This window comes from Myotis myotis, unplaced genomic scaffold (assembly GCF_014108235.1).
Source record: "Myotis myotis isolate mMyoMyo1 unplaced genomic scaffold, mMyoMyo1.p scaffold_m19_p_21, whole genome shotgun sequence".
Taxonomy (NCBI): Eukaryota; Metazoa; Chordata; class Mammalia; order Chiroptera; family Vespertilionidae; genus Myotis; species Myotis myotis.
Genome location: NW_023416326.1, coordinates 1,855,002 through 1,867,159, shown reverse-complemented (window position 1 = coordinate 1,867,159; position 12,158 = coordinate 1,855,002). Strand labels below are relative to the sequence as shown.

General features: G+C 41.7%; 1 protein-coding gene across 15 annotated transcripts in view; it reads left to right on the top strand.

Moving 5' to 3' along the window:
* The first annotated feature begins 3,656 nt into the window (after window positions 1-3,656).
* CFH (complement factor H) overlaps window positions 3,657-12,158 on the top strand; it is a 208,649-nt gene continuing 200,147 nt past the window's right edge. For 2 of the 15 annotated variants that reach the window (XM_036354604.1, XM_036354602.1), the window contains exons 1-2: window positions 3,657-3,893; window positions 11,637-11,822. In XM_036354604.1, the coding sequence (XP_036210497.1) occupies window positions 3,836-3,893; window positions 11,637-11,822 (244 nt within the window). In that variant the 5' untranslated portion in view covers window positions 3,657-3,835. The remainder of the gene's footprint in view (window positions 3,894-11,636; window positions 11,823-12,158) is intronic. The other 13 variants (XM_036354601.1, XM_036354600.1, XM_036354612.1 and 10 more) reach the window with 10 other exon arrangements.

Here is a 12,158-nt window from a genome sequence, read left to right as displayed (position 1 = left end):
CTTTCCAGGACCGAGCTCCATAAAAGTCCCCGGAAACTTCCAAATCCCCGCCAAGCCATGTACCTCTTCCATATTCTCGGGGGTCAGCTAGGCTTGCACCTTCTCAGCCACAGCTCCTGGGAAAACACGCATCTCACCCAACCCATCGACTCCCAGATCCTCACTGCAGGGCCTGGCCTTGAGTTTCTGTGGGTTCACCACCCACCACCTCCCTCACGGATGTTCCAGCAAAGGCCCCACTGGCCTTCGGAGGGTGGTCTTCACACGTTCACATGATGTCATCCATGTAATGGGCTCGCATTACTGATGTGGGGGAGGAAGGACAGGTCTCGGGCTCCTACCCATGACATGTTGTTGTCCATTGTTGTCCTCCCAAGTGAAGGCAGGCTGATGGTAGTTATCAGTAGTTACCTGTCTTTCCCAGAGGATTTCCCACGAATATCCTTGAAGATGAAGCACTTTTTGCAGGAACACTTGTATTAATTACTATATTAATAATGTATAAATTACTTAGTGTAATAATCTATATGTAATTAACAAAAATAATATATCTATTGCAAATAATATATCTATTGCTAGAACTAAAGAAAGTTCTAGCATCACGTCTCATTTGGCAATGCTTCCCATGGAATTTAACACATCAAGTAAGCCTATAAGTTTACTATCTCCAATTTAAGACAGGGCACGTCTATGAGATGTCCCAGGGACTCTCGTGAAAATCCCAAAATTAGTTCAAGGTCAACTAGGCTTCATTTCAAATTTGATTTTGGGGGAAGTTTGTAAAACTTATCAAAAGGTATAAAGCACTCGATTAAATGAGATCATAGGTCACTGTGAGACAATACTTAGTTATTCATTTAACCAAAGTCACAATTAAAGAAATCAAAGGCAAATACCAGGGAATTGTATATCTGTAAAAAACAAACAAAGAAAACCCACGCACACGACATGGCCCTTTTAACGGAGAAGGATCTATTTTCTTAAACAAAGACCCAATAAAGACAATGAGAAGTACGGGAAGTCGTTTTCATTAAACACAGAATCCTTGTTTTCCAGCCAGATTACGCAAAAGGTAAACATAACCCTTTCACAATCTTACCAAGAACAGACCAGCAGTCCAAAAAAAACTCTGTTTTATCAGCACATGAGAGGGAGTCAAGTTTCAGGTTTCCATAAATACGCTATTGATATTAAGGCTTATTTTTAAAGACACAGAGGACTTATTTTACAAAATAATTTTGGCAGTGCCCTTCCAAAGTTGGAAAACATCACATATACACCATGTGTAGCCACAGACACGCATAACATGCAGACACAACAGAGACCCCATCGCTTTCGTTCCAAACTTTAGCCAGGAATCAGGTAGCCACTCACATGGCCGATGCTTCTTGCTAATCTGTGTGGAGAAGACTTTTCAGATTTGTATATTTGCCCTTGACCAATGATCTTATGCAGGGTTGGGACCAGATTTGAGGGCAAGGCGTCTTCTGTAGCAGTCTGTAAAAACAGGATTTTTTTAAAAGCAAAAATGAAAGCTTTTAACTCCCTCCCCCCTTATTTTTTCTTCAGTCCCTGCAAGCAAAGGCTTCATTCTCTCGGAAGGTCTTTACACACGTCCAAACGATGAAAAGGGACAGAACAAAAAGGGTGGGTGTTCTCTCCTAGGAGTTTGGGGCACGTGTCTCTATTATCAGAATTCTGGGGTGATTGCTCTTTAACATTTTCCTTTATTTTCGGGGTGGGACTGCCTGGGGCACTTGTTCATGGCATTGACCAACGCTAAGAGTTCCCTCTGTTCGGAGCAAAGATGGCTGACAATACACAGAGTCAGAAGGGTGGTGAGCCTGGTGTTTGCACGTCCAACTGTGAAGCCAGACCGTCTGAGTTCTAATCTCCTGTCACTTGTGTGAAAGGGGGAATAACAGAGGAGTTTACAAGGCTTATGAGGGCACTAGCGGATGATGTGTTCCATGCAGCCCCTGACACACGAGCATTAATCATTAATCAGCAGTTATTGCAAGGTCGGTAGAGCTTGGAAGGTTGAGGCAATCTCCGTGCAGAGGCAAACAAGAGATTTGCTCACAGATTCGTTCTGCAGCCTTAAGCAGACTCCCAATATGCAGTTAGGTCGGTGTGGCACCCGGGGTGAATGTCTAGGAACTCAGGAAAGGACTGTGGGGGAGGCAGCTGGTGCAGGAAAGGGAGGCCCCCGTCGCCATCTCCACAAGCTTCCTAAGTTTCCAGAATGTTCTCCAGTGGGGCCCAGGAAGGGGCCGAGGAGATGGCCGGTGGTGTTTCTTCTCCTTGAGGAGGTTGGGTTACTTGAAGAGCTTACAATCTGGTTTTAGAAAAGCACCCAACACAATAAGGGCAGTAAATAAGATCGGAGGCCCCTGTGTGTTTTCATTCTTTTCATCTGGACCAGTTAGTAAATCAGAGGATGCAGCAGCATCCCCTCGAAAGGGGCCTCTAGAATGTGTAGCTTCTCCGCGTAAAGGAGGGTGTATTGAAATAAGCCTGAAAAAATGACCTTTCCCTTCGTCCACGTGTAGGGCAACTGGTACATTGTGTTTCGTGTGAGCCAGGAGGAAAGATAATTCCCTGGTCCTTTTTTTATTGATTTCAGAGAGGAACGGAGAGAGAAACATCAATGATGAGAGAGAATAGAGCCTTAGAACCCAGGGCCCGGCTGGTGTGGCTCAGGGGTTGAGCATCGACCTATGAACCAGGAGGTCACGGTTCGATTCCCGGTCAGGGCACATGCCCAGGTTGCAGGCTGGATCCCCAGTGTGGGGCGTGCAGGAGACAGCCGATCCATGATTCTCTCTCATCCTTGATGTTTCTATCTCTCTCTCCCTCTCCCTTCCTCTCTGAAATCAATAAAATAGTTTCTAGAAAAATATTTGTCACTCAAATGACAAGTCCTTAAAAATAAGTAAATAAACCAACACAAAGGAATCAATAACATTATTTGATTTATAGGAAGCACAAAAACTGGCCAATTGAGTCTATGTTCTTAGAGAACAGGGTAGAGGGCACCTTTTGAGGGTTGGGGGGAGGGGAGAGGCAAGAGCTTGAGGGACAGGGAGGACTGGGGCATCCTGGGAGAAAGTGCTCTTCAGTGCCTTGACCCTGGGGCTGGCTACCAGGCTGTGTTCACCTTCCCAACAGTCAGCAAACCACTTGTTTATATTCTCCTCATGCCGATTGTCTCAATACAGGGTAAAAATATCAGCACGCCCATTTCTTGCTTTCTGAACTCATTTATGCCTCAGGAGCACGAACCTGTTGCTTCACACACCCTATGAACAAGCCTTCAGGGGACTGAGGTCAGGCCTTGCAGGAAAAGCAGGTCCCCCCAATCCACCAGCCCCTGCATTCTTGGCAAAGCTGATCGCTCCCCTCCCCACTTCAAAAGGATTTTTCAAAGAGCGCCTGTTATTTCATCTCCTGAGGTTTCCCACAACGGACCTGCTTTGGGTGTGAGTCAGGAGAGGGTTTCAGAGTCCAGGGACCATCAGTTAAGCGCTGCACATTCCCAGAACCCCAAACAGTTTCCAGCAGGGAAGGGGCCTGGCTTCTGAAAGCCCAGCCAGCGCAGGTCACAGGGCTCCCATTCAGTGGGAGCCAGGAGAGTGCTCCTCTCCCTCCCCTAGGCCAGGGATCCTGATGGGCGGGGCGTCTGGCCATCTCCCTGTTTCCCAAGCTGCTGCGCTTGAACTTCCTCCTGGAGCCAGCACTTCCCTGCACTCAGCACAACTTTCCAGGCAGAGGACACCAGGAGGGCGACTGAGCATCGTCAGCTACTCCATGCACCCCTGGCAGGCCCCCCAAAATGAGGCTCCCCGCGAAGATTCTGTGGCTCATGTTATGGTCTGTGTGTGTAGCACAAGGTAAGAGTAAGAATGAAAGACTTTTTTTTTTTCCCTACGACTATACTATCAAGCACTTGCTAACAGCCTTTTGGCTGTGGCAATAAGAATGTGCTCTAGAAAATGCGGTTCATTCCAGCCGTGTGACTTAGTGTTTGAGTGGCTTTTGACACCGAAGTTTAAAGCATCTACGTGGCTTACTGGCACGGCATTCTGGTTCTACAGCGTAAGTGTATTTCATGGAAGTTTTCAGAAAATATTTTTGGAACTGTCTTTGAAAATTGTAGTATGTGTGGGTCACTTCCATTTGTAATTTTTATAAAGTATGATTTCCTTTTTTGCTTTCAGTTTTCACTAAAATGCTCTGTGTCACGGTATTAAGCAGTATGTGAATAATGTAGAAGCAGAATAGCAATTAGCAAAAGCCTTCAAATCATATAATGATTGGATTTATTTCAGATATAGTATTAGCTCTTCCTGAAGAAATATTCATTTATCGTTTAGAACTGATGTTGCCATGGCCTTATAGATGACCATTACTTGTATCATTAGAATGAAAATATGATGTAAATTTGGAAAATACCTGTGATACCTACCTTGTTCTCTGTGATACCTACCTTCTCTGTGATACCTACCTTCTCTGTGATACCTACCTTGTTCAGTAGGGTTTCTCCCTGGGGTTGTAGATAAGACTGATTCTAGAATAACAGTCTTCAGCTATAGTGACTTTGAATGGAGGAGGTTTCTTCTGATACCAGGGGGACAATTTCTGGATTCATCATTAAATTTAATTCTATCACTATTTCTTGATAGATTAATGCGTTTCTTAAACCCGGCTGAACGAATTTGCTTTCCTAGTTCCTGACAGGCAATGATGTGATAGGTACATGATGGACGTTGCTGAGCCAAATGCATTGCATAGCATTCCTAGGTTCTCAAAACTTTCTGCTAAGCCAACACATTTTGAGGGAAACGCTGACTCATGTCAGCGTTGAGAAAAGTTCACACATAACCTAGGCCCTCTGGCCCTGAGGGTCTTTCAAACTAGAAAAAAAAGGCAGATTTTTTTAACTTACATCCTTCAGTAACTCATGTAAGTTTATTCCAATATGTTTCATACTTTTTGAAAAATAGAGCCTTTTTAGTTATGTTGTTCTAATATTCTACTGTGTGACTTTTAGCTTGTAAACTTTATATCCTGCCACTTTTCAAACTTGGTATACAATCATTTCCCTGCACATATCAATATTACAACTAGTATTTAAAGGTAAAATATTATTTATTGACAAACAGTTCAGAACAATGATACTGGCTAACCAGAGAAAACTTTCTCTTTACATGCGTTTTTGTCATTTTTTTAATAGAAATACATGTAGTAGTGTTTCACCATTTATTTACAAGTTGTTTGTTGAGGTTCTATGCAGACATTGTTTGTCATGTAAAGAGTAGTCTATTCCTAGCTTATGTTTATGACTCAGGAATCATGCCAAGTTTAATTAGACTTCTTCAATGACTACAGAGCGGAATCTGAAATATTAAAGTTGGGCGCTACAACGTATTTGTGGTAAAGATCAAATAAAAGGCATTTACATTATTTGATGAGGGTACTGATGCCAGGTAACTTACTTCTAGCTTCGATTCCTTGTGTCACCTTTGAATGTTTAAGTGTGACATCAGTTTCTGCCGGGGACTTGAGCACCGTATACATTATCATGGAATGACTATCAGCCTGCCACTTCCTAATAAGCACAACTGGAATGCTGAAAGCAACGCTTGGCTTAGCCTCAGGAATGCCACATGCACACGCACTGCCCAGGCCTGTGAGAAGAATGACATGAATTTCAGTGGCTGTAGCACAACTGTTCTCTCCCTTGCTGGCCGAATAGTCCTGAAACTAAATGAGTTTGCTGTGCATTATTGTAACTGGATCACTTTTCCGGGAGGATTTTCCTGGGAAAAGGGAGACGTGGATAGCACGCAGGGGCAGAACCAGACGAAGCGATTCTAGAAGATGAGGTATTTCCAGGTAGACTAGGTCCAATGGATGACATGTCCTATGAGACGGGGAGGGACTGCACCAAAGCAAGCCTCATTATTTTGTTTGTTTTTTGTTATTTTGAACTCTGAAATATTTTTTTAATAATAAAATTTTTAAGTTGAATTTTATTGGGGTGACATTGGTCAACATGAACACATAGGTTTCATGTGTGGATTTCTAAGTTATGAAATCTCTCTATACAGCCCCATGTGCCCGCCACCCAAAGTCAAATCTTCTCCTGTCACCTCATATGAGGACCCCCTCTGCCCCCCACCCCACCCCCGGCAGCCACCACTCTGCTGTTTGTGTTCATAAGTTGCAATTTTATGTCCCACACAGGAGTGAAATCGTATGGTTCTTGGCTTTCTCTGTCTGACGTATTTCACGTAGCATGATGTTCCCAGGGTCCATCCATGTTGTTGTAATTTGTAAGCGTAGGCAGGTCCTGGAAAAATGAATATGCTCCTCTTTCGCTTGCATAAAATGTTAAACCAGAAGGGAATTGCTTAAGGATTGCTAACACTATTCTTAGCTACAAGGAAGTTCCCAAGTCGGAGTTGGAAGCCCAGGTTAGTAACGGTTCATTATTGGCCTTTGATTGCCGGGGCTGGAGCCAAAGTCTAAGTGGACTCACTTTTATTTGCTCAAACCCTGATTGTTCTACAGTTTTCACCACTTCCCCTTCTTTCCGGCTCTGCCTCCTCCTCCTCCCCCACGCACCCTCCCCCACCTGCCCTGCCTGGCCATGACTCTCTGCCAACCAATCCATGTGTGTTCTCTCAACTTCTGTGCACTTTGCCCATTTCTTCAGAACATAATGCATGAAAAAGACATGATGTAATTGGGGGGAAAGTGCTACATTTTAGCTTAAAATGATAAGGAAATATTATAAAAATGTCTCAGGAAGTAATGGAACAGGGAGAAAAAAAATCACAAAAATAATGAAGGGAAAGGGGAATAAAAGATTTGACAGAGCACTTTTATTTGTTTTGACACTTTAATGGAGAGAGAGCCAAGTTTCTCATAAATCTTGTTAACTCGAAATATAATAGATAGAAGAGAGATTATAAAAATGTTCCTTCAAAGGCTCCCAAAAGTTTTTTGAGCTAAATCAAAATAATTTCGGACTTCACAAAGTATAGTGTAAATTCAAACTTGGGACATGTGGACAGGATGGACAATGGGATTACAGATGGTAGGGTTTCTTGGGCTCATGCAACTGAACTTCTATTCCCATGTCCTCTCCCATCTTTTATATTTGCTACCACCTACCATGCCCTTCCACAAGTTGTCCATAGCCTATAGAGATCATGAAAAGGTTCCCATATTCATATTCATATTCATTCATCCATTTGTTCATTCATTCATGCATCCATCGGTTCTTGATTGATTGACCGCTACACAACTCGCACTCTGACTAGCACTTTCCAAAAGGTGGTCAGTTAGTGGGGAAAACAAAAGGAATGATTATTGCATTGTACTAACATAGTGTATTTGATCATATAAAGTATTGTGATGGAGATAAACAAAGGAGTCTATGATCATTTAGAGAAGGCAAGAAACTCAAATTGGAATGAGAGAATGGAGTGGGGTAGGGTTGAGAGAGAAATATGGCAGGGTGGTGAGGACATCTTGGGTGGGTTTTGAAGGCTGAGTAGGAGTTGGCCAGATGAGAACAAGGAGGACATTCAAGATTAAGGAAACATCATATCAATAATTAAGCCTATTTTATAACCTGGCTTTTATTTGCCTGAATTGACAAAGAGCTAACTGTTCCAAGCTCATTCTCAAAAATTTTCCATTCGACAAAGAGTTATTTTATCCCAAATAGTCAAAATGTTGGTATATACAAAGGGCTGACGTAGTTCTGTAAAACTGGAGGACTGAAGCCATCGCCCATCTTCCTAACTCTTCCATCGATTGAACTTCCCCAAGCACCACAGGTACAATTGGGTAGTGTGTGTGTTTTCTTCCCTTTCACTGTTCATTTGTATCCCCAAGATTGTCATGATAATTATTCAGTTGCTAAATAATTTTAGAAAAATAGACTAATTGAATGAAGAGACCAACTTCAGTCTACCAAAACAATCTGGATTTGATCATGTTTTCTCAAGTGTATAATTTTATTTTAATTTATTTTATTTGATTGAGAATACTTTTCAAACAAGTTTATAGATATATTGACATTGAAAACCAGTCATTAGCTCTGTGTGTCTATGTTAATATTACCCCCTTAAAATTTGAAAGTGGAAAAATTAGGTGAGTACTGATTTTTAAAATATCAAGTGTATTTGTTTTTAACTTTGATCAAAATTTTATAATCATGTTCCTCAAATTATCATAAAATGAATCCTATTCTAGTTCAATAGCCAAATCCATTCATACTCCATATTTATAGACTGAATAATTTTGTCTTGTTCACTTGGAAAACCAGACTAAGCAAATAAAAAGTTCACCCAGTTAGTGTTTGACCAGAGAAGAAAATTAATGGGCATTTAATGGACTCTATAAACACATAATATGAAGTATTCATTGTTTAAATCCAGGTAAATACTTACACGAAAGAAAGCTTGGATTACTCATTAACTTAGAACTTGAGAAATATGATGGCTATTCAAAAAAATAATAAAAACTTTCAAATTAATCCTATCTCCTGAACGAGCTGTCCATTTAATATAAGAGAATGTGGTTGGTGCACATCCGTGCCAACATTTTGACTCTTTGGGATAAAATAACTCTTTGTCTAATTGAAAATTTTTGAGAATGAGCTTGGAACAGTTAGCTCTTTGTCAATTCAGGCAAATAAGAGCCAGGTCATAAGATAGGCTTAACTACTGATATGACACAATTCAGTGAATCATCACTTTAAAATGTTTTGTAATGACGCAAGTTGAAAATACTCAGTTATTCAAGACTAGAACACAAGTAGATAGGAGGTACATTTGAAGTGGGGAGAGCTTAGTATTCATGAAAGTCCCTCCACTCTATAAAAGAGGACAGAGCCCAGCTGATGTAGTTCAGTGGTTGAACGTCCAGTCAGGAACCAAGAGGCCACTGGTTCAATTCCCGGTCAGGGCACTTGCCCAGGTTGCAGCTCAATCCCCTGTGGGGGGTGTGCACGAAGCAGCTGATCAATGATGTTTCTCTCTCATCAGTATTTCTCTCTATCCCTCTACCTTCCTCACTCTCAAAAAAATCAATAATATATATATTTTTTTAAAAAGAGGACAGAGATTGTCCTTCCTTTAAGGAGCCAACATGGATGGGAGGATTGATGAAAGTCTAGTAAACATAAAACAATGATGAATCCTGAGCTGTGTTGGGAAGGAAATGATGTTTAAGTAGAGCCTGCAGGAGGAGACAAAGCCAACTGTCAAAAGCCTGTGGTTAAGAATGTTTCATAGTCAAGGTGACGGATGACAGTAATCAGAGCTAAGAAACTGGAGGTGGCCGTGGAAAGGTGGGAAAACGAGCGAGGGTGATACATCCTTTTCTTAAAGAGTCAAGATGTGCATTTAAAGTCCATGAAAGAAGCATTTTTAAGTATTATTTGACATAAAAAGGGGAATCAGTCAGCTTGGGGATTCCTGAGGTGCCATAAACAAACACACAGTGAATATTGGGAAAAGCTGGTAGGAAGATGACGCCAGATGTCTACCTTCGTCTTTTCCACCTGGTTGTTAAAACCCATGAACTAAATTTGAAAAATCAAGAATTAAAGGTGTAACTGTGCCATCTGGAAATATAACAATAACCACAAGGAAGAAAACTTGTCACCTCTCTGGCCAGCATACAGGCTACATTTTGTGTGTGTGTGTGTGTGTGTGTGTGTGTGTGTGTGTGTGTGTGTATGTATCTGGATTACTCTTTCGATAGATCGCTGCATTAGTAAAAATGATTTCAGTCGAATAAGTTAATTGAGAAAATTGTATTCCTTTTCCATTGCGTTAGCTTAATAACAGAATAGGAAGCAAGTTTATCAAAAGGTTACTATATTAGTGGAAAATAGTTCTTGACTCACAATATTGGCATCTGCATTTGATATTTAACTCATGTATTTTTCTAATAATCTGAATGCCATGAAGTGGGTCTGAATATCAAAAGGGGAAAAAGCACTTGTTAGCCTGTAATTAGATGGAAAATTTTCACCTAAAAACAAACATGAACATTAAATTGTAAAGAAAATAAAAATAAAAATAAAAAAACTCTGGCTTAGGAGGCTGGAGGTTTGTATGGTTTCCTGGCGAGGTATTACCACCACCTAGTGGCAAAAAGGACATTTACTTCCTTCCAGGAATCAAAACTGCACTGTGGGATCATTTATTGCGAAGTTCCCGAACATAAATGTGCTAAAAGCTTGCGGAATCTTCAGGAGAAAATGGGTGCCTCTGTAGTTTCGCATGGAGCTCTCTGTTCTCTGAAACACTGTAAAGCGTTTTAATCATGAATATGTTCTATGATGAGATCTGTCCTAGTCAGTTATTTTTTTACCTTGTCTTTAAAAGGGAAATTCTAGAATAGAACGTTAAGCCATTAGTATAAAGCCAAGTAAGGAAAGGAGTTTAGCAATAAAAAGATAACAGTAATTATGTGTGGTGATAACTATGCATCTTTATTTTTTATTTTATTTTATTTTTTCCATCCCCATTTACCTCCTCTGTGCCCTCTTCCACCTCCACTTACTTCCCTCCACCCCTGAAATCACCACACTGTTGTCCATGTCCATGATTCTCTCTCTCTCTCTCTCTCTCTCTCTCTCTCTCTCTCTCTCTCTCTCTCTCTCTCTTCCTCTCCCTCTCTCTCTTTTATACTGCATTAAATTTGCCATTTTTAAAAGTAATGTATTGGGGGTTTACTAATGTAATCATTCTAACATCAGGAGTAGTTATATCTAAATTAAGCAGTAGTCAGTATTAAGAATATTAGCAATAATGGCAGTAGGCATGAGCATCATTGTTCATTTCTTGTGTTCATATCACCTTACCATGCTTTGTTTTTCTAAAGAAAATTGACCTATTTGTAATGGGAAGTCTTCATTACTTATGTAATAACTCACTTCCCTCTGAGGGCATATCCTTCATTCATTTTGTTTTTCTTCACATTGTAGATTGGTGTCCAATAAATATTTTCCAACTTAATAAGTGCAAGGCAGCAGTTAAAACAATATAGCGAAGTATGAGCATTTCTCTGGAAAGTTATTCTTACAAATTTATGCAGCTTCTATTTCTGTAAGCTAAAACATATGTTTTATATATATTAAGACATCCATGTGGCTGGACCTGTAACCATAGATCCTCCTATATAATAAAGAGCTAACATGCTAATTAGACCAGACAGCAGAACGACCTGCCAGAATGGCCAGTAGACAGGGGGCGGGGCCAGCAAGCCTGCACCACCAGGCCAGCCATGGTGGTCCTGGCACCCCCCCTTCTGCAGAGGCGGCAGGAGAGAGGGCTGCATGGTCCCGGTCCCAGTCCCAGCACCACACACCTTCCGCAGAGGCAGCCGCAGGGGAGCGGGCCTAAGCCGGCTGGTGGACATCCCCCGAGGGGTCCCAGACTGCGAGAGGGCGCGGGCCAGGCTGAGGGACCCCCGAGTGCATGAATTTTCATGCACCAGGCCTCTAGTGTGTGTGTGTGTGTGTGTGTTTTAAGTAAAACTAACCTAAACATACTGTCTAGTTAAATAGCTACTTTGAGCTCTTATTCTGTTTTTCTTGTTTGTAGATTGTCAAGGGCCTCCTCCGAGAAAACAGACAGAAATTCTGACAGGTTCCTGGTCTGAACAGGGCTACTCGGAAGGCACAAAGGCCACCTACAAATGCCGCCCTGGGTACAGGACATATGGCACGATCACCATGGAATGTAAAAGAGGGGAATGGGTGTCCCTCAACCCATCCAAGATATGTCAAAGTAAGTCAGTCACACATTTGCACCATTTACCAAAACTTTTAGTTGCGAAAAGACTGAGTGTTTAATTCTGTAGACATACTGGCTGAACCATATCAGTGTTATCTGAAGTACGAAACACAACACCATCTTTATTCTTTAAAAGAGGAAGGTATCCCGGCTGGTGTGCTCAGTGGTTGAGTGTCAACTCATGAACCAAGAGGTCTCAGGCTTGATTCTCAGTCAGGCAATGCCCCTGCTGCGGGCTCCATCCCCAGTCGGGGGTGTGCAGGAGGCAGCCGATCCATGATGTTTCTTTCTCATGAATGTTTCTACCTATCCCTCTCCCTCTCTCTCTCT